General features: G+C 45.5%; 1 protein-coding gene across 2 annotated transcripts in view; it reads right to left on the bottom strand.

The window, feature by feature from the left end:
• The window catches only part of LTK (leukocyte receptor tyrosine kinase), a 125,147-nt gene that overhangs the window by 46,997 nt on the left and 54,945 nt on the right, over window positions 1–23,205 (bottom strand). Inside the window, exons 3-9 of one of the 2 annotated variants that reach the window (XM_068161420.1) lie at window positions 21,137–21,292; window positions 20,266–20,488; window positions 10,025–10,164; window positions 8,006–8,143; window positions 6,945–7,097; window positions 4,890–4,990; window positions 848–1,014 (exon numbers count right to left, since the gene is read on the bottom strand). In XM_068161420.1, the coding sequence (XP_068017521.1) occupies window positions 848–1,014; window positions 4,890–4,990; window positions 6,945–7,097; window positions 8,006–8,143; window positions 10,025–10,164; window positions 20,266–20,488; window positions 21,137–21,292 (1,078 nt within the window). Of the gene's footprint in view, window positions 1–847; window positions 1,015–4,889; window positions 4,991–6,944; window positions 7,098–8,005; window positions 8,144–10,024; window positions 10,165–20,265; window positions 20,489–21,136; window positions 21,293–23,205 lie in introns of those variants that run through there. The other variant, XM_068161421.1, reaches the window with a different exon arrangement.

Below are 23,205 nucleotides of genomic sequence, written 5' to 3'. Positions count from 1 at the left end.
GAATTCTCTCACACTTTCCAATTCGTGAAGTTTTGAGGAGTTATCTATTGTCAATAATAGGTAGCTATTTTCTCATTTACAGTATTCACTGTAGAGACTTTGATGGTTTTTTGTCTTAAGTGCCATGAGAAGCAGGTCTTCCTGAGGGAGATGCAAAAAAAACCCAGATTGGAGCAGTTTAGTAACAATTTGTGTCATGCAAAACAACCAGCTGCCAACACCAGCTAGGTGGCTTGAGATCAAATGATACTGGGTGAGGAAAGAGAAATAGCTGATTAAAATTAGATTGGGTTGAAATCCTTTAAGTCTTCAATATTTGAAAACCAAAGTCATGCTGAATTTCCACATCTAAAACTATGAATAACTTCTGTGTAAGGCTTGTCTAGGCAATTGTGACAATAAGCTGATCTTCAGTTGCCTAGGCTGCATCTATATGGATCCTAGGCTAGACAGCTGTATTGGCTGAACTGTGGTTTTACCAATCATTTGACTCCCGTGGCTGTTTTTCACTGCAGGAGTACAAAGTGCAGCTCTGCTACCACCGCTGCTTCCTTACTGGGAGCACTCAGTAAACTGGTTTTCTCAGACTGGTAAAATGTTTTATGCACAGGCACTTGCTATTTCCAGTACCTGTGCTGTGCATGGCTATGCAGGCACACAGCATGTCATTGTGCTGAGCTCTGTGTTTTCATGTATGACAGAATATTCCCTCAGTAAGCAGAACTGCAGTACTCCTGTATTTTTTCCCCCTCTAGAAATAGCCTTGGAAGAAGGCATGAAAGTGATGCTTCACAAAGAAGAGAGTAAATCTATAGATAACCCTTTATGCTGCTGGTGGAGCTCTTACCGGTTCTGAAGCACTGGCATTGGTAAGGTGATGAGAAACCAGTGATCACTCCAGCTGCCTGCCCTTTCCCACACTGGCAAGGCGATTGGAGCTTCCTTTATCTCTTCCCTGACAGAGAAGGAGATGGTACCATTGTAGCTGCCAAAAACATGCACTGAGAACTGGATCTGTAACAGAAAAAGAATGGTATCCCGTGATAAAAAAGGAAAGGCACTTATTTGTTCTCTTCATGGGCATTTGAGACACCAAACCCTTGATCCTGGGTCAAACTTTTAAAACACTCTCACCACTAAGGACCCCTTTTGCTCATGTATAGCTATCATGCTCCTAGCACATTTCCTCAGTGGAGAACCAACACTCCTGTCAAGCAGCTGCTCTCCAACCACTGATGAAAATATCCATAGCCTCAGTCACTATCTGGGTGAGAGAGCACTTGTTATCTCCTTCAGGAACAAGAAGTAGTAAAGCAGAGGAACACAGACTCAAGGACTGCTTTATCACAGTATCACTAAGGTTGGAAGAGACCTCAAAGATGATCGAGTCCAACCTGTCACCACAGACCTCATGACTAGAACATGGCACCAAGTGCCACGTCCAATCCCCTCTTGAACACCTCCAGGGATGGTGACTCCACCACCTCCCTGGGCAGCACATTCCAATGACAAATGACTCTCTCGGTGAAAAACTTTCTCCTCACCTCCAGCCTAAACTTCCCCTGGCACAGCTTGAGACTGTGTACCCTTGTTCTGGTGCTGGTTGCCTGGGAGAAGAGGAGAAGAGACCAACCCCTTCCTGGCTGCAACCACCTTTCAGGTACTTGTAGAGAGCAATGAGGTCTCCCCTGAGCCTCCTCTTCTCCAGGCTAAGCAACCCCAGCTCCCTCAGCCTCTCCTCACAGGGCTGTGCTCAAGGCCTCTCCCCAGCCTTGTTGCCCTTCTCTGGACATGTTCAAGTGTCTCGAATCTCCTTCATAAACTGAGGGGCCCAGAACTAGACACAGGACTCAAGGTGCGGCCTAACCAGTGCAGAGTCCAGGGGCACAATGACTTCCCTGCTCCTGCTGGCCACACTATTCCTAATGCAGGCCAGGATGCCATTGGCCTTCTTGACCACCTGGGCACACTGCTGGCTCATGTTTAGGTGGCTGTCAACCAGCACCCCCAGATCCCTCTCTCTTTGGCAGCTCTCCAGCCACTCTGACCCCAGCCTGTAGCCCTGCATGGGGTTGCTGTGGCCAAGGTGCAGCACCCAGCACTTGGACTTGTTGAATGATTAAATGTTTCAACAAGAGGTGGGTTATTGCAATGAAACAATGCTAACTGCATTCCAGTGGTTAGCTTAAAGATTCCTGTGAAAGCGTTTGAACCACAGGTTAAAACTTTCAAGGATTCTCATTGTGTGAGGTGGTTCTCCTCCTCTACTCCACTCTGGTGGGACTCCAATCAGAGTACTGTGTGCAGCTGTGGAACCCTCAGCACAGGAAAGACAGGGACCTCTGGGAGCAGGTCCAGAAGAGGGCCATGCATGTGATCAGAGGGATGGAACACCTCTGCTATGAAGAAAGGTTAAGAGAGTTGGAGTTATTCAGCCTGGAGAAAAGAACGCTCCAGGGAGACCCAAATGTGGCCTTTCAGTATGTAAAGGGGATTGGTGGTAAAGATGAAGACAATCTTTTTAGCAAGGCTGCTGTAACAGGACAGAGGGTAATGATTTTAAACTAAGGGAGGGGAGATTCAGAATCCATAGAAGGAAGACTTTTTCTCACAGTGAGGGTGGTGAAGCACTGGCAGAGGTTGTCCAGAGAGGTGGCGGAAGCTCAGATCCTGGAAACATTCCAGGTCAGGTTGGACAGGGCTCTAAGCAACCTGATCTAGTTGAAGATGTCCCTGCTCAGTGCAGGGAGATTGAACTAGATGACCTTTAAAAGACCTTTCCATCCCAAAGCATTCTATGATTCTGTGATTGTAACCCCAAAATCTAATGTGTTGCACTGATATGGCTCTATCAATACCCAAGCACTATGTAGGGCACAGAAGCAATCTGAAGGGAGAGCTGCCCTACCCCGTATGCTCTTGAAACAAGGAATTAGGCTGCCTCCAGAGACAGGAAACCTCAATCAATATACTGCTCCCAGTCATAAGCAACATTTAGACCATAGTAACGATATGTCAGGTCAGAAACCTAACTGCTAAGCCAGTGAGTGTGCTGAAGCAGGACTGAAAGTTCTTCACAGAGAGAGTTGTTAGCCACTGGAATGTGCCGCCCCGGGAGGTGGTGGACTCACCATCCTGGAGGTGTTCAAGAGGGGATTGGATGTGGTGCCATGGTTTAGTAGTCATGAGGTGTTGGGTGACAGGTTGGACTTGATGATCTTTGAGGTCTCTTCCAACCTTATTGATTCTGTGATTCTGTGGTACCTCTTTCTTTGGAGCAACCACTTCCACTTTACCACGTATCACAAGACAACTGCTATTTCCACCACTGCTCTGAGCACTCAGCTGCTCTTTATATAACAAAGAGCACTGGCAGGAAAAGAAGTGCACACACAGGTGCTGCAGTAATCACAGGAGGCTCCTTGCTCCCAAAATGTAGGTTCAAATCCTTGCCAATGGAGACAAGAACGGGTCCAGCTCTCCTGTGACCTGTACACCATAACCGAGAGTTATTGATTCTTCTCCTGGTTTTGTAAATCTCTCTCCAAGCACATTTTATGTTGTTGGAACTACCCAGCAAACTTGACCTGGATTTATAAATAAATATAAAGGTTGAAGCTACATTTTTGGCACACGTGCTACATTTCTTTTGCCAGCTCTAATTAGGAAGCATCAAAGCTCTCTGTTTTCCCCTAGCAGGGCTGGACTCCAGCTCAAACTTGCAGCTTCATTTTCTGAAGTGTTTTAAACACAAGCTCCTTTAATATTTTTTTTTTTTTATTTCCAGAATCTCAGGGCTTCCTTTTTAATTTGCAGAGCTTGGGGCTGAGGGCAGGTTATGTGATTTTGACTGTCACAGGTTGCCCTTACCTATTGAGATTCCAGAAAAATTGTGAACAGAAGTTTATTATCTCCATCTATTCCTGGAAAATCTAATGCCTACTAACTTCACACTTCTGTTCCCAGTGAAACTGTCAAGTCTGTTAACTCCCACAGAAGTATTGCAGGATTTATGAAGTGAAATCTCAGTAGTAGGTATATTGAATGGCTCAGCAGCCCAGACTGCCAGCTCCCTTCTGCATAAGCCAAGGCCACCCCATACGGTTCAGATGCAGCACCCTTCAGAGGAGTAGTTTGTACAGTTAGACGGGAGAGTTTTCCACACTGAGGAGCTGCCTTGGGTCTCCTGCTTTCACTTACTGGGGATGTGCCCCACCTCACCTCTCCAGTTTTCAACCAATAGCTAGCTAGGTGGTATAGACAGCTCTTCTACTTCTTCTACTGTGTCCAGTTCTGGGCCCCTCAGTTTAGGAAATATGTTGACTTGCTGGAATGTGTCCAGAGAAGGGCAACAAGGCTGGTGAGAGGTCTGGAGCACAGCCCTATGAGGAGAGGCTGAGGGAGCTGGGGTTGCTTAGCCTGGAGAAGAGGAGGCTCAGGGGAGACCTTCTTGCTGTCTACAACTACCTGAAAGGAGATTGTAGCCAGGTGGGGGTTGGTCTCTTCTCCCAGGCAACCAGCACCAGAATAAGAGGACACAGTCTCAAGCTGCACCAGGGGAGGTTTAGGCTGCATGTTAGGAAGAAATTCTTCATAGAAAGAGTGATTGGCCATTGGAATGTGCTGCCCAGGGAGGTGGTGGAGTCACCATCACTGGAGATGTTTAGGAAGAGACTGGATGGGGTGCTTGGTGCCATGGTTTAGTTGATTAGATGGTGTTGGATGATAGGTTGGACTCAATGATCTCAAAGGTCTGGTCTAGTCTGGTCTGGTCTAGTCTAGCCTGCTTTCCATGCAGTGCAGAGGCACAGGAGAATGGGATAACTGTGCAAACAATGCCTACAGCCTGATGGTTAACTCCACAAAGGTGGTAAGACAGAGTGATATACCTGGTATTCTCCAGAGGCAATGCTGGCTGGTAAGCTGGTACTGTAAGCCTTGGCCATACCACTTGTCTGATTGCTCTCTGCTCGCAGGTAAAGGAAGTGTCCTGTGAAAAGAACAGTGAATCAGAAAAGACAAGGTGATATTTGGGGTTTTATTTTTATACTCTCTTGACATAATTAACATCATTGTGCTGAGGCACAGAGTAAATAAGATGATATCTTTACCAACAAATCTCTTGGCGAGGATATAATAAGCACTCTGCTACATTTCAGCAGCACAAGTCAAGATTCCTAAACCCTTTCCTGGGTGCACAGGTGCTTAAACTTCAGACACCCCTCAAGTACCTCCCCACACAGGGGTTCACAACAATATATAGTAAACTCCTGATCAGCCCCAGTTCTTACACAATTAGCATCAATGGCTCTTGCTGAGTCATACACGGGGCAAAAGAGCTTATCTGCATCTTTGTTCCCAGGGACAGTTAATACAAGCTCTCAAAAGACAAACAGGACACTCATATGGGCACTCCTAACTTTGACAGGGAACTGTGAGGCAAGGCTCATCTGTGCTAACACTTCTGACTTTTCAACCTGAACATGTAAGCATCTGGTATCCCTCCACCAGAGCAAGCTGCAGTCTCAAGCTGCATCAGGGGAGGTTCAGGCTGGATGTTAGGAAGAAATTCTTCACAGAAAGAGAGATTGGCCGTTGGAATGTGCTGCCCAGGGAGGTGGTGGAGTCACCATCACTGGAGGTGTTTAATAAGAGACTGGATGGGGTGCTTGGTGCCATGGTTTAGTTGATTAGATAGTGTTGGGTGATAGGTTGGATTCGATGATCTCAAAGGTCTTTTCCAACCTGGTTAATTCTATTCTATTCTATTCTACTCTACTCTACTCCTTATTTACCAAGCTTTTTCTTTATTGTGATATTCTATGGCACAGAATGTGTATGGTCACTTGGCCTTGGGATATGCTTACATGTGATGCACTTCCTAACCCACTCACAGGATTTGGCAAGGGTCTCCAAAAGGTTTGTTTCTATGAGCTGCCTAACTCTGTTGGGCCATTTTTGCTTTGTCATGCAGCAGTTATCTTGTTGCTACTAAAGGACTCTGTAGTTGCATAGCACACAAGAGGAATAAGGAGGGGAGAACAATACATAAAGAGAATTAATTATATATATATGTGCCCAGGTGGCCAAGAAGGCCAATGGCATCCTGGCCTGTATTAGGAATAGTGTGGCCAGCAGGAGCAGGGAGGTCATTGTGCCCCTGTACTCTGCATTGATAGGCCACACCTTGAGTCCTGTGTCCAATTCTGGGCCCCTCAGTTTAGGAAGGACATCGAGACACTTGTATGTGTCCAGAGAAGGGCAACAAGGCTGGGGAGAGGCCTTGAGCACAGCCCAGTGAGGAGAGGCTGAAGGAGCTGGGGTTGTTTAGCCTGGAGAAGAGGAGGCTCAGGGGTGACCTCATTGCTGTCTACAACTACCTGAAGGGAGGTTGTAAGCCAGGAAGGGGTTGGTCTCTTCTCACAGGCAACCAGCACCAGAAGAAGAGGACGCAGTCTCAAGCTGTGCCAGGGGAAGTTTAGGCTGGAGGTGAGGAGAAAGTTCTTCATGGAGAGAATCATTAATCATTGGAATGTGCTGCCCAGGGAGGTGGTGGAGTCACCATCCCTGGAGGTGTTCAAGAGGGGATTGGACGTGGCACTTGGTGCCATGGTCTAGCCATGAGGTCTGTGGTGACAGGTTGGGCTCGATGATCCTCGAGGTCTCTTCCAACCTTGGCGATACTGTGATATTTATATAGTTATGGTGAAGCATCCTAGTGTCTGATGGTTTTCCTGCTAACCTTGTTGCAGAATTAGTTTCATAGAGAAATATTTGACTATGCTTAAAAGCTAATTTTAAAGATAGTACTGATGCTAAAGCTCATTTGGCAACAATGCCAAAAATGTTAAACCAATATGGAAAACTTGAGTTCAAGGCTATTGTATACATATATACGTGCATATACACATACAGAAAGTAAGAAAGAACTATGAGGAACCTACCACCAGTGGCTTGCAAGGTAGACCCTACAAATGAGTCATCTTGAGTAATTTCATTAAAGCCCTGAATAGACCAAGTTGATGCTGCAGTTTCATTCAGTGTCCAGCCACATGGACCCTCTTCAAAAGAGCAATGTGAGCCCTCTGGGAGACTTTCTACAATGCAGAATAAGAAAAAGCAGGAAAACAGGAGAAACCTGATTATGGAACAACACAAAGTGCAGCAGAAGCCAAAACTCATTGTCTAAGCTACCCAACCTGTGCTATGAGGTTTTTCAGTGCCAAAATATTAATAGGTCTCATTTATTTCCAGAGTCACCATCAGAAAGCCAACACTTTGCTTCTGAAGATACTTGAGGCTTTGCAGGTCTGCCCTGCTTTTAAATACCCGACAAAACTGCAGCTCCCACAACCTAAAGAGGGGTAAATGGCTGACCTACGTATGTAAAGGCCTTGCTGTATACAGAATTGCAGGCATCACAGAGTTTTCTTTGTCCTCTTAAAGGAAGAGCAATAAACAGGTTCTTCTAGCTCTCTACCACTGTACTTGCAACAAAGCTAAGTTATGCTTCTTAGCACCACATAAACTGTTTCATGGGGTATTTTCTGTCATGATGTTCAAGAAGAACTCTGCACTGGGGTCTTGCAGGGGGGACAGATTTATGACCATGTTGGTGGCTGGCACTAGAAAGATGATCAGCACCTTCCACTCAAGGGAGATTCAGACCCTGGGTCCAGAAGAAATTTCTCACCTAGCTACAGACATGTAAATAAGGTTTTGTCTTTCTCTGAAGTAGCAGCAGAAACTATGAAATGCAGACAACTGAGCTTTTTCCTGCAGTATTTTGAACAAAACAAAACCAAACCTAAATCCATTTTATCCTATATAGGATGAATTGTCAAAGAGAATTCTGATATCCAATTAATGTAAATAAGCTAAATTCATTCAGCACACAAAATAGTGCCTTAAGCTAGAGATGGAATCAATTCCACTTATTTTTCAGTCTAAATGATCTCTTCTAATGGGACAAAGGCTCCCACAGAGCGCCATGCCACATACTCACCACACCCCACTCCTTCCTGTTCTTTGGAAGGGCAATCACTGAGGAATTCGCAGATTTGTAGGTGGCTGACACAACCTCCATGAAGACAGGGGAGGGTGGAGCCTTTGTCATATGTAGAAAGACCTTGGTTTTCTTTATCTGACAGAAAAAGAGAAAGAGGCCCAGAGATCAGTTGGCAGAATGTGTATGACCCTTTAGGTATACCAGCTTTCATAATCTTTCCCCTGCAGATTTCTACCCAGCATCTGAGATTCCTGCAGCCTACCTCAGCTCTCATGGAGACCAAATTTATTGCTCCTTTCTCTTTAATGCACTGTGTTCTGATGTGCTTGTGCTATCTGATAATCACTTTTCCTTTCATAAAGGACCTTGCAGTTTTGTACCATGGAGTGCTTCTCACTTCTGCACCTGTCACTGTGCACCTGCCAGGCAGCTGTGCCACATTGCACAATGCTGCTGCTGGAGGCAGAGATACCCACTGAGCACTCACTGGTCCTAGCAGACACATTGCTGTGTCCTATTGAGACTCACACTTAACTGACACTCCTGCTGACACGTTTCTGTGCCAGCTCTGTGGCACCCAGCCTGTGAAGACAGCTGCTTCCCCAGCAGGTCAGCTCACTGTGGAGGAACTTTACTCATGCACCAAGCTAGCCTAGTCAGTCACAGCCCAGGAGCAGTTAACTGGCTGCAAGCAGGCTGAACACAATTTTCAAGCCTGATGTTTCCCAAAAAACAAGACTTGATGTGCCCAGCCTGCCCTATGGATGTGTGCATGCACAGATCTGTTATGGACCTGCCAGTTTGTGTAGGTCTCTTCTGGGCTTGCTCTGTATAGAAGCTCAGATTGTTACTGCTCTGGGAAAAAAGTGTGAAAGATAGAGAACAAATTCCAGAAGAGAAAAGTACACTTCTGCAGCAACCCAGGTGCACAGTCTGAGACTGTATTTCCTCATGACACTGTGTTGTGATAGGTAGAATAGGATAGAATAGAATAGACCAGGTCAGAAGAGACCACACTTCAGCTTCTTTAGGGGGTGTTTAGCATAGTGCTTCAGGCTGTGTGCATTCCCTCAAAACTCCATGACTGCCCAAAAAATTACATTACAAACATAATGGCTGTTAAATTAAAAGATTAATGACTGCAATAAAATTAAATCTCTACCATGATCAAACCCAGTCTCAGGATATATTATGAAACAGCTCTGTGAAACCAGCAGTCTCTTTTTTCTACATTTGAAGCTTTTTTTTGCATTACATTCCAAGCTATTGCTACAGTGCCTGCAAAACAGAGGCAACAGCATTACAGTGATGCATGAAACCCAGGAAGTGAAGGTCATTATGTCTCCAACCTGCAAGCTGCCTGTACTGGCAGACTCCTGGACTTCCAAGAAGCCTAAATGACATTAGCAAGGTTCTGCACAGCCACTGAGGATCATTTGCATGAGACTCACAACAGGACTAAGGATTTCTGAACTTTTGGAGAAAATAATTGCAACACCATTGTTTTTCGTTTTTAAGCAGTAGTTCTCAGCCTGGCAGTTACAGACAGACCCCATAGGGTGCAGATGAATGTGTCTTTTCTCCATTGATTTGGAAGACAGAGCCTTGGTACAGAAGATGCTTTAGTGACACAGGGTAGTCTTTTAGTTCATTGTTATTTAAGAAAGAAATATATTAGCTGCTAAAATAATCTAGGCAAAGATGGGTTTTTTTTTCTCCTCCCTTGTTGCTGGCTGCAGCATGAGTCCTGCTGTTTTCTCATAAAAAGATCAAGCAAAGTAAAGCTGAACATCAGTTCTATAATTCTGAGCTTCAGCTCTGCCCTAGGAAGACATACACATGTGTGCACAGCCATAAAACAGATGAAAATATGCCCCTTGACAGGTAAGCACCATCAGAAACCCCAGAAGAGACTCAGCTTTCATTTAAATCCAATCCAACTGACTCCATGATCAAACTCAGCTCTGTTTTCTGACTGCATTTGGCTATTCCAAACCTGACTGTATTGTAACATACCATGAATGCAGTTCCTGAGTTGCAAGGAGCCCACTGCCAGTACTCCAGTCTCTTGTGCTCCACAGTTTGAATACAGCAAGGTGATTTTAAAAGGTCTTTCTATTCGGCCAATCTGGGCCATCAGGTATTTCCATTTCACCCTAGAAGACACCAAAGAGTTATCAGATGTACACACAGCACTCTGGAATCCACAGTCTAGCACACAGGTTCTGCACTGTACCAAACAGAAGGGAATAGACCAACGGATGTAATCTCTAACAAAACAAACAGGCGTTAGTATGAAACAAGCGGTGTTCAGCCTAACAAGCTCATGTTCAGTTACCTTTGCTGTAGATTCTATTACTAACCATGAAAAGATCCAATCATTCCCAATGATTCTTAAGTTAAAATGGGGCTTTAATTATCACCAGTTCTGTATACAGACCCCCTCTCTCCAGTACACCTTTCACATACATCTGGGTCATGACTGGCTGGAAAGCAGCCCTGAGGAGAGAGACTTGGGGGTGCTGGTGGACAAAAAGCTCAACATGAGCTCTCAGTGTGCACTTGCAGCCTGCAAAGCCAATCAGATCCTGGGCTGCATCAGGAGAAGTGTGGCCAGCAGGTCAAGGAAGGTGATTCTCCCCCTCTACTCAGCTCTGGTGAGACCCCACCTGGAGTACTGTGTCCAGTTCTGGAGCCCCTATCACAAGAGGGATATGGAGGTGCTGGAAGGTGTCCAGAGAAGGGCCACAAGGATGATCAGAGGGCTGGAGCACCTCTCCTATGAGGACAGACTGAAGGAGTTGGGGCTGTTCAGTCTGCAGAAGAGAAGGCTCCGAGGTGACCTAATTGTGGCCTTCCAGTATCTGAAGGGGGCCTACAAGAAAGCTGGGGAGGGGCTGCTCAGGATGTCAGGTAGTGATAGGACTAGGGGGAATGGAATGAAGCTGGAGGTGGGGAGATTCAGGCTGGACATGAGGAAGAAGTTCTTCCCCATGAGAGTGGTGAAGCCCTGGAATGCGTTGTCCAGGGGGGTGGTTGAGGCCCTGTCCCTGGAGGTGTTTAAGCCCAGGCTGGATGAGGCTCTGGCCAGCCTGATCTAGTATGGGGTGTCCCAATGACAGGGGGGTTGGAACTAGATGATCCTTGTGGTCCTTTCCAACTCTGACTGATACTATGATACATCCTTGTGTTTTGTTTGCTCTTGCAAGTACAGATCAGCCAATCAGCTGCACAAGTCCCTGGGTCTCCTCAAGCTAACATTGACCTTGTATGTTCTGGAAATAAATGCCTGGCCCTGAATGCTGCTTTGTTGTTTCGAGCGTGAGAACCTTTTCCTATGCATTCTCTATCTAATCTCTGAGTGGAACAAGCCAAAGTGTGCCCACAAAGCAAGGACGAGGAGGGAAGCGGTGTTCCTGACAACGCAGATTGCTCTGGCAATTTACATTTCACCACAGAACAAATGCCCCTAGACAGCGAAGGTTTCTCAGTTGTGCAGCATTTGTAGTAACTCAGAGGAAGACAGATGGCCCATGCAATCTAATTTTGAAGATGGTTGGTAGGCATTGAAAGCTAGAGATATCAGATGGGAATTTTCCAAGTGCCCCACTCAAATCAACCTGATGGCAGTCAGCAAATCCAGGTGTCATTAAAATAAAATCCACTAGGATTCATTAAAGTACTTTTATTTTTAATACCTCTCCTTCTCCTTCATAAAATAAATACAGTTAAAACTGTGTGCTAGTGTTTTGTAAAGGGGTTGTGGGAAGGGTAGCAGCAAAGGAATCCTTGCTCTAAGCTCTTTTCTGGAAAGAGTACCAGAGTGAGATAAATTTATCTGCATCCTACATGCTGCTGACATTGCTGGGGATGCCCTGGATGCATCAGGAACAATGTGGCCAGCAGGAGCAGGGAGGTCATTCTCCCCCTGTACGCCACACTGGTTAGGCCATATCTTGAGTACTGTGTCCAGTTCTGGACCCCTCAGTTTAGAAAGGAGGTTGACTTGTTGGAACATGTCCAGAGAAGGGCAACAAAGTTGGTGAGGGGCTTGGAACACAAGCCCTATGAGGAAAGACTGAGGGAGCTGGGGTTGCTCAGCCTGGAGAAGAGGAGGCTCAGGAGAGACCTTCTTGCTGTCTACAACTACCTGAAGGGAGGTTGTAGCCAGGTGGAAGATGGTCTCTTCTCCCAGACAACCAGCACCAGAACAAGCTGCACCAGGGGAGGTTTAGGCTGGATGTTAGGAAGAAATTCTTCATAGAAAGAGTGATTTGCCATTGGAATGTGCTGCCCAGGGAGGTGATGGAGTCACTATCACTGGAGGTGTTTAGGAAGAGACTGGATGGGGTGCTTGGTGCCTTGGTTTAGTTGTTTAGGTGGGTTGGATTGGTTGATAGGTTGGACACGATGATCTTGAAGGTCTCTTCCAACCTGGTCTGGTCTGGTCTGGTCTGGTCTGGTCTGGTCTATTCTATTCTATTCTATTCTATTCTATTCTATTCTATTCTATTCTATTCTATTCTATTCTATTCTATTCTATTCTATTCTATTCCTCTAAGTCAGTGTCAGTGAGATGATTAGAAGGCCAGGCCACAGTGATAAGATGGGCCACTCCAGTCCACCTTCTATTATTACTTTTTCATTTGGGAAATGCTTTCAGCTGCCATGAGGTGATCATCTAGCCCTCATCCTGCGCCAGAAGTACACTAGAAGGCAACACTTGTACAACAAACACATCTTGACTGGACACAAGTATAAAAATCACAGACCTTCTAATTTGCAACTTGCAAAAAACCCTAAACAACTTTAGTTTTTATAGAATAGAATAGAATAGAATAAAATAGACCAGAGCAGGTTGGAGGAGACCTTCAAGATCATCACATCCAACCTGTCACCCAACACCACCTAATCAATTAAACCATGGCACCAAGCACCCCATCGAGTCTCCTCCTGAACACCTCCAATTATGGTGACTCCACCACCTCCCCTGGCAGCCCATTCCAATTGGCAATCACACTCTCTGTGTAGAATCACCCTCTCCACTTTTGCTTGCCACTGATTAGTTCCCTAACTCATTCTTCCAAACCAACTACGTACCTTTTCTGGTGAGAGTTTCTTACTCTTCCTTCTATGACATCCCTCCCCATCTTCCACTTTCACCATTGCACACACAAATAAATAGCCACGGATAGGCTAAACTCATCTGAAGTTGAGCTTCTCTTATCTACATTAACTCCCTGGAGGTGTTCAAGAGGGGATTGGATGTGGCACTTGGTGCCATGGTTTAGTAGTCATGAGCTGTTGGGTGACAGGTTGGACTTGATGATCCTTGAGGTCTTTTCCAACCTTATTGATTCTATGATTCTACACCTCTCATAATTCAATATAATTTAATTTAGCTTCAGAAATGCCCAGCCCTGAGCCACAACTTCACCACCTTGACTACCCAAAGGGGAACATCTTTATTTTCATTTTGTATTACAGTGCAGCTTCAGGAATATGTCTATCACTTATAAATGATCTTATAAATACACATAAAAATATATGCCCCTGTTCCACTGTGGCACAACATCCCAGACCCAGAACTGAATCACTGCTAAGTGACACAGCTTTGTTCATCACTCCATTGCTTCCTCTTGCCCCCTAAAATCAACAGGGCCTTGGTAACATTGGTTCAATGAGCCACTGAAGGTAAGGACAGTCTTTGAAGCTTTTGAATTTGCACATTAAGTGTACTTGACCTTCCAAATAGTAAGACATCGTTCTAGTACCTCCACCAAGTTACCATCCACTCTGCAGCTGAGACATCACAGTATGGCCAGTGCTACCACACCCCTGAGAACAAGTGCTTGTAGTGCACAGCCCATGAGTCACAACCACAGTAACATTTAGTAGTAGTAAGTAAAGACATTACTGCCCCACAGCTGAAAACAATAACCAGTTCAGCTGCTGCACCTTAATCCTGCACACTTTTTGAGCCAGATGCTTTGGAACTTGGTGGTTATAGCCTGGTATATCAAAATAAATGAAAACCACTGGTGATCTAAGTCAATAAACCAACATCTGAAACATTACAACTGACAAAGACACACTGTCCATTCTGCCACCTCTCCTGGAAGAACTCTGGCAGCTGGTAGAATAGAGAGGCCACTACCTTAAACCACTGCTGGTGTGATCCAGCATCTTCTCTGAGTCAGAGTGCAAAGGTCCCATGAAGCATTCTAGTCCTACTCAGAAATATCTCTAGTACTGAAATTTGACTCTGTTTATAACACCCCAGCAAAAGCTGGCAAGCATCCAGAGACCACAAAAATGACAAGTAGCTTTGCGTCACCCGCAATGCATCTTCTGTTGTGGAGTTCTCACCATCAAGGTATTCCCCTTCAGAGAAAGCCTCACCCTCAAGATCCATCTGCAGCAAGATTTCTAATGCTGTAAATAATTACACCACCTTTGCTTCATTGCACTGCCCAAACGGGGATTAGTCAGAGCCGATTTCATTTTCTTAATGGAATCAGGAACGAAGCCCACTGTTGATCTAAGCAGAAGATGGATCATTGCGGTAGGCTCCCAGATGAGCCAAGCTTGGCAACACCTTTACTATTGATTTTGTGTCAAACCAGATCTCAAGTAATGAGGTGGTATTACTCTTTTTCTAAACAGCTGTTAAAATGTATATGCTTGTATGGAAAGGCTACCAGTCTTCAATATTCTGGGGATATTTGCGTGGATAGAAAGTTTAGAGTTGCAAGCAGCCTGATATTTAAGGCAAAAGAACTCAAGATTCCCCCTACAAATACATAGTTTCAACTTCTGATTTGTATTTTCAACGTTTTCTTTTTTATAGCCATTAGCCTCTCAATCTCCTCTGCTGAGTACAAGTTTCCCTCCTTACCAGTACTTTCTGTATCCTCCCTTTCCATATCCAACAAAGGTAACGGAGCATTAAGCTCAAGAAAGACTTAAGAACAAAAATTTCTTCATTAAGAGTGAAAAAAATCCCATAAAACTGAAAACTTTTCTGAATTAGGGGGACTCACTGCCTGGGTTACCACACAGGTGTATGTGTGCTAAATGCTTCCAGGGTTAATCAGTGAACACACAAATTAGCAGCTTTACATCACTCTTCTGGATGTGGGAAGTTGTTGCCTGTAAATCTTCAGGAGCACCCAGACATAGCCACTGGACTTAAGAGGAAGTAGAAGAGAGCACAGAACATGTGTTTACTCCCCTGGCCTTCACCAACCAGGTAGAGGGTTCTAAAGTCACCCAAGTGTATTTTTGGGTGCAAATTCAACAGAAGCATGAAGGACAGTACATCACACTCTCAAATTTATGCTCAAAAAATCAGAGCCCTATATAATGTCTGGACAGCCTGTCCTTCTCTAGCTACATTCTCTTCTTTGATGTAAATCAAAATGGCTGTGCTCACTGCTGTCAGTACACATTGGGCATTTTCTGAAGACACTTACCAGACTACTCCCATTCAAAGGCTTATGTGGGTGGGCACCTAATGAACAAAACCAAAATGACCATACATGTTCCCAGTTGTATGATAAATAACTTCTGTGGATAAACCCCACCACATTAGGAGGACAGAAGTGTCAAAGATGATAAATTTCTACAAGTGTCTCAGAAGCTGACAGGGCATTTTAGCCCCACCACCCTCCCCCCAAAAAAAGAGGAAGACAAAAACTAATGAAGAATAGTTTTGTGAGGCTGGCTGACTGAAAAGCTATGTGTGCACACGGCCATGATCTTTGCTTTTTAACCTACCATGACTATCATGGAAGGGCAGGTCCTGCCTGACCAACCTGATCTCCTATGATCAGGTGACTGCCTGGTGGATGTGGGGAGGCCTGTGGATGTGGTCTACCTGGACTTGAGCAAGGCCTTTGACACCGTCCCCCACAGCAAACTCCTGGCCAAGCTGTCAGCCCATGGCTTGGACGGGAGCACACTGCAATGGGTTAGGAACTGGCTGGAGGGCCGAGCCCAGAGAGTGGTGGTGAATGGTGCCACATCCAGCTGGCAGCCAGGCACTAGTGGTGTGCCCCAAGGATCAGTGCTGGGCCCTGTGCTCTTTAACATCTTTATTGATGATCTGGATGAGGGCATTGAGTCCATCATCAGTAAATTTGCAGATGACACCAAGCTGGGGGCAGGAGTTGATCTGCTGGAGGGTAGAGAGGCTCTGCAGAGGGACCTCGACAGGCTGGACAGATGGGCAGAGTCCAAGGGCAGGAGATTGAACACATCCAAGTGCTGGGTTCTGCACATTGGCCACAGCAACCCCATGCAGAGCTACAGGCTGGGGTCAGAGTGGCTGGAGAGCAGCCAGGCAGAGAGGGACCCAGGGGTGCTGGTTGATGGTAGGCTGAACATGAGCCTGCAGTGTGCCCAGGTGGCCAAGAGGGCCAATGGCATCCTGGCCTGCATCAGGAACAGTGTGGCCAGCAGGAGCAGGGAGGTCATTGTGCCCCTGTACACTGCACTGGTTAGGCCACACCTTGAGTCCTGTGTCCAGTTCTGGGCCCCTCAGTTTAGGAAGGAGGTTGACTTGCTGGAACGAGTCCAGAGAAGAGCAACAAAGTTGGTGAAGGGTTTGGAACACAATCCCTATGAGGAGAGGCTGAGGGAGCTGGGGTTGCTTAGCCTGGAGAAGAGGAGGCTCAGGGGAGACCTTATTGCACTCTACAACTACCTGAAGGGAGGTTGTAGCCAGGCAGGGCTTGGTCTCTTCTCCCAGACAACCAGCACCAGAACAAGAGGACACAGTCTCAGGCTGCACCAGGGGAGGTTCAGACTGGATGTTAGGAAGAAATTCTTCATAGAGAGAGTGATTGCCCATTGGAATGTGCTGCCCAGGGAGGTGGTGGAGTCACCATAATTGGAGGTGTTTAGGAGGAGACTTGATAGGGTGCTTGGTTGCATGGTTTAGTTGATTAGGTGGTGTTGGATGATAGGTTGGATGTGATGATCTTGAAGGTCTCTTCCAACCTGGTCTGGTCTGGCCTAGTCTAGTCTATCATGGACAGTGCCTTACATATCAGAAAGAAAACTGAAAAAAATCTACTTGGCTTATTGACCATGTAAAGGGAAAATATTATTATTATATCACTGTGTGAGTACTTGGAGTTGAAAAAAAACATAGCTCCTTACTGAAACAGATTCAGCTGACAACACCAAAGTAATTGCAGCTGACAGCAAACACAAGCATGTGAAACCATTCAAAAGGAAAGTACACAGAAGAATTTTCAGCTGGGACTGCTTCAGTGTGATCAAGTGGGAAAAGGTAGAATAAGCAATGTAGTAAATAATGCATTGGATGTGACCAGTGAAAGCACCTGAGCAAGTGAAGAGAGCTTTCTCTGCCAAGTGCCAGATGAAGAAGGCTTGGGCTTGCAAGCCCAATGTTTGAGCTCTGAGATAATGTGAAATATCATTTTATATATATTTTTTTTGTCAGTATATAGAATTTCAATCTCCTCACTCTCTCAGTGGTTGTCCCTCCAATGGTAGTAACTCAGAATACCCATGCTCCATAGGTGGGGTTTATAACAATACATACTGTGACATCTTCTTAGAATCATAGAATCAATAAAGTTGGAAGAGACCTCAAAGATCATCAAGTCCAACCTGTCACCCAACACCTCATGACTAGACCATGGCACCAAGTGCCACATCCAATCCCCTCTTGAACACCTCCAGGGATGGTGACTCCACCACCTCCCTGGGCAGCACAGTCCAACAGCTAACAACTCTCTCTGGGAAAAACTTTCTCCTCACCTCCAGCCTAAACTTCCCCTGGCACAGCTTGAGACTGTGTCCTCTTCTTCTGGTGCTGGTTGCCTGGGAGAAGAGACCAACCTCCTCCTGGCTACAACCACCCCTCATGTAGTTGTAGGGAGCAAGAAGGTCTCCCCTGAGCCTCCTTTTCTCCAGGTTTAACAATCCCAACTCCCTTAGCCTCTCCTCACAGGGCTGTGCTCCAGGCCTCTCCCCAGTCTCATTGCCCTTCTCTGGACACGTTCAAGAATCTCAATGTCCTTCTTAAACTGTGTCCAGAACTGGACACAGTACTCAAGGTGTGGCCTAACCAGTGCAGTGTACAGAGGACATGGTATCAAAGGTCCACCTCTTTCTTTGTTCTTCCATTAAGGTATATGTGTGGGAAACATGAGTGGCAACTTCATTGCTAACAATTTAATGATAAATCCTAGTAGCTAGTGATGTGGAGAGGACAGCAGCTTTTTCTCAGAAATGACACATAACTAAGCTTTGGAGAACTATCTAGGGGATGGATCCTAAAGGAGGAAACACCACCAGGAAAAGATCCATAAAGAGGAGAGCTCACTTAAATGTTCTCATACAGCTGAGTTTATGATGGAGCATAGCTTGATCCTGGAATTGAGAGGCAACAAAAATTACAGAAACAGGGTTTTCTGGTGCACCTTTGTATCTGAAAACATGCCAACCAGTCCTTTTCCTGTATCTAAGTTTCTGCTCTGATCTCCCTTGGTAGTAATCTCTGAACCTCTCCGAACCTCTCCTCTCCGAACCTCTCCTCTCCGAACCTCTCCTCTCCGAACCTCTCCTCTCCTCTTTGAACCTCTCCTCTCCTCTCTGAACCTCTCCTCTCCTCTCTGAACCTCTCCTCTCCTCTCCTCTCTGAACCTCTCCTCTCCAAACCTCTCTGAACCTCTCCTCTCCTCTCCAAACCCCTCCGAACCTCTCCTCTCCTTTCTTTCTATCTTGCTTCAATGCAGGACTCACTCACCTTTCATCTTTAAAACCTTGATACTAAACCTCCTGAGCTTATCAGTGCTTCATTTCACCATGAAAAAAATAATACCAGTGACTGTGCCAACAGCCTGTAAAGCTAACTCCATTCCAATAAATCTAAATACCATTCCTTTTAGAGTGATGATAATTCCTTTAAAGAGATGATAATCTTGATTTCACATAGAATTGTTCCACAATGCCCAAATACGCTGTTAAACAACACCTATGATCCATTCCAGAGATGCTGCAGCGATTGTGATCAAAGCCTGGCCAGCTAGGTATATCAAAAGCATATTTTATGAGTTTATATAAGGGAATGAAGCTGTGGCTGCACTTCCACAGGCCTGTCAAGTACTCAAAGCAGCAAGGGCAATTATAGGTCAAAAAAGAAACTGATCTCAGAAAACGCAACAGATTTCTTGTGAAATTGGCAAGAAGAAGTGGAAGGAGTAGCCAGGAAGGAAGTGAACTACAGCTAAAAGCAGGAGAGAGTGAGAGAGATGGAGGGAGGCCGGGGGAAGGATCTGAAAGAAAATAAATATGGTGTTTTAGTTCAAACTCTGCTATCTTTGGCTGACCAGGAGTTTTGGCTACAGATCTCCATGGCAGCCTGCAGAGTGCCAAAGAATTCAAAGAAAACAAGAAGTGGGATCTATTGCTTAAGTTCTCTATGGGAGTCAGTCAGGTGATGGAAATTAAAAGCTCTGTTGTATATCTGACCCAGGCTCCTACATGGCAGATCACAGAATAAGGAAAAACAAGCAGATGGAAAATGGCAAAAATCAGATGACACATGGGCGATTCTCCTTCTTTTCCTGTTGTGATTAATTCCCTTTGCCCATTTCTCCTACTCACTACATTCTGCTGCAAGCAGAAATGACAAGTAAAACTTCAAAGAGCTGGGAATACAGGACAAGATCCAGAGGTGCTGCACTTTCTCCCCCCCTCAGCCTCCTCCCCCTTCTCACTTCTAGCCTTTGTTTTTCCCCTCCCTGAACTCTACGAATGAAGCAAAAGAGGATGCTCGTGAACTTAGCAGGCAGAAGGAAGAAATTACCCAAGAGGAAAAGTTAAGCCTAGCTCAAAATGGGAAATGTGATGCTCCTAACAACGATAGGACCCCTTGAAAACTTAAAGACATCAGCTACGTTGCTAAAGCAGTCTCTGGACTGAGTGCATGTTTCAGATACAGTCCTAGACTTAGTGAATCAGCCACTCTTGACCATTCCAAATGAGAGGAAAGAAGAATGAGTCTTATGCAAGCGTGTTCTTTGCAAAGGAGGAACAAAGTTTCTGAGTCTGTTATTGACATGTTGTCAGGAAGGTGCACACTTTGGTCCTGACAATTCTACCTTCATTTTCTGCTGTAACAGCATGGAAGGGAGAAGACACTGATAAACAACAGTCTAGAAGGACTTCCTCCTACCTTGCAATTCAAAATCTAAGCAACTGCAAATTGATTGTCTTACCCAGCATCCTCCTCATGGCCAGCTCTCAGAGAAATCATTGTATTTCTGTTTGTCTCCACATAGCTGATTTCAACTGTGAACCTTTGGAGGAGAGGAACAGCATCCTGTGAATATATGGCCAGTTCCAGAAAGCAAGAGTCCAAGCTCCCAGGCAAGATGGGGCTCTGCAGGCTGAACTCACATCTATCTGGAAGCCTACTGGTGTTCAGGAGGAAAACGTCCCCTGTGAGGAAAAAAAGTAAAAACAACAACAAAAAAAGAAGAGACACACAGTGTGGATGGGAAAGGGATAATAAGGGGAAAATGATCAAAGAGTTTAAAGAAAGGAGTCATGAGAAGAAAGGAGAGGACTATGCACAAAACCCAGACAGTAACAGAAAGCAGAGAAAGGAGGATCAAGTAAACATGAGGGAAGCAAGTAGAGAAGATAGCGAGGTATGATAGAAACCAACCAAAGCAAAGCAAGGACATATGCACTAAAACAAAAGTCAGATTTTGCAAGTCAGACAGCAGACATGGAGCCAGCCCTGGCTTGTAAAGGACTGAGTTTCCTAAGGGAAATCCAGTCTCTGTAAGCAAAAGCATCTTATCCTAAAGCAGGGAGATACAAGGAGTATGTAATGGGGCTGGCTGTTTACAGGGTACACACGTACACACCTCGGGCAGCACACATGTATTACAGGGCTCTTAGTGACTCTCAGGCACTGACAGCCCACTTCTGAGAAGTGCACCAGAACCAGCATCTGTCAGTACTTTTAGTTACAAGTGACAGAGTCCTCAGCCTGCTGGCTCCCACTGCTGCCATCCACAGCCACCACCAGTGCTGGCAGAAATCAGATGTCCATTTGAGGTGAACAGAAACTCTGCCTACCTTCAACAACTCCATGGGAGGAACTGTTTTCCAGAAGCAGCTGCTGCCTCTCCTGAGACACCAGGACACCAGCTGAAGATAACACCCAGTCTGGTTTTCCAAAACTGTCTGTAGACGTCACCCACGAGCAGCTTGAGCCGATGATGCAAGAGAATTCTGTTACGAGAAACCAAAGGTTCCGCTGAGGTCTTCCCCAGGTCAAGGGGCAGGGATGATGCTGACACATGAATGAGTGGATGTACAGTGTATGAGGCTCATTTCTCCCATGAAATGCAATTGCTGAAGGGAAAAGAGATTTTGTCTTGTGCAATAATAGTCACTCCCTGGGGTTGTTTAGCCTGGAGAAGACGAGGCTCAGGGGAGACCTGATTGCTGTCTACAACTACCTGAAGGGAGGTTGTAGCCAGGAGGGGGCTGATCTCTTCTCCCAGGCAACCAGCACCAAAACAAGAGGACACAGTCTCAAGCTGCACCAGGGGAGGTTTAGGCTGGAGGTGAGGAGAAAGTTCTTCACAGAGAGAGTTGTTAGCCATTGGAAAGTGCTGCCTAGGGAGATGGTGGAGTCATCATCCCTGGAGGTGTTCAAGAGGGGATGGATGTGGCACTTGGTGCCATGGTTTAGTCATGAGGTCTGTGGTGACAGGTTGGAACTTTGAGGTCTATTCCAACCTTGGTGATTCTGTGATCTTTCTGTGATCCCAGGGCTGGTGAAGGAACATACCAGAATGGAAAAAAACCCCTGCAAATTCTTGGCAGGGGCGAATCAGCATCCTCTCACAGGTATCAACATCAGTGAAAGGTCCTGCCCACATGTACATAAAATCCTGAATGAGAATCATATATCATGCAGCAAGAATAGTGAAACTGTACAGACTTAGCATTTTGGAAAGAAAAAGTCAAATGAAACTCCAGGGTCAAGCCTCTCTCAGCAACTGAAGGAGTTTGACAGGGTCTGAAGCAGAATCTCTGAGCAAGGCAAGACATATATTATCTTATATTAATTGTTGTAACAGTTTTGCTTTCCTCCAGTGGGATGGACAAGAGCACTCTCTTAACAAACTCCAGAGTCTGTTCAGAGCACTGAGAGCACTAGATCACCCTGGCCAGAATTTTTCATAATCAGCATATTATAAACCAGACAAGAAGTAATTCACTGTTCTCTCATCAATCTAATAAAAACTCCCTGAAGGGTTGTTAGCTGCACAAAGCTCTCCCACCCAGACTGGGGCTGAATAGAAATGATAAGATGATATTAACTTGCATGATATTTATTTTCAGTAGTAATAATAATAATATTACAGTAATAACTGCAGGACCCCCAGGCCATATGAGAATAATAAGAGACTAAACATTCATTTGGGGGATCTTGACTTTCAGTGGGTACTCAGACCTCGCAAACACAAATGACAAGGTGTTATCCCTTGGGTAGCCCTATTCCTGGGGAGGAGAAAGGACCTGTGTAAAGAACAGAACCCAGGTCAGGGATATAAACAAGGATAGGATGGGATGGGATAGGAATGGAATGGAATGGAATGGAATGGAATGGAGTGGAATGGAATGGAATGGAATGGAATGGAATGGAATGGAATGGAATGGAATGGAATGGAATGGAATGGAATGGAATGGACCAGGTTGGAAGAGACCTTTGAGATCATCAATCCAACCTACCATCCAACACTACCTAAATCAACTAAACCATGGCACTGAGCATCCCATCCAGTCTCTTCCTAAACACCCCCAGTGATGGTGACTCCACCACCTCCCTGGGCAGCACATTCTAATGGGCAATCACTCTTTCTATGAAGAACTTCTTCCTAACATCCAGCCTAAACCTCTCCTGGTACATAGGTGGTCAGACAGGCAACCCAGGTGGGGCAGAAATAAAAACATAAGAGCATCCAGAAGATTATCTATATTCTAACTGAAGTTTCAGAAAAAGGAAGAAATGGAAGCATCATCTGAGTGCAGCAGTCAAAGCAGACAAGTTTCCCTAACTTTTGAGGTTAGTTGTCATTACATTTTTGTAAACCACCACCCAGTGTGCAGGAGCAAGGGAAAAAAAGATGCTA

Source organism: Melanerpes formicivorus, unplaced genomic scaffold (assembly GCF_026170545.1).
Source record: "Melanerpes formicivorus ecotype bairdi unplaced genomic scaffold, bMelFor1.0.p_v2 SCAF_58, whole genome shotgun sequence".
NCBI classification, from domain to species: domain Eukaryota; kingdom Metazoa; phylum Chordata; class Aves; order Piciformes; family Picidae; genus Melanerpes; species Melanerpes formicivorus.
The sequence above is the reverse complement of the archived record's forward strand: the minus strand, read 5'-3'. Positions and strand labels throughout refer to the sequence as shown.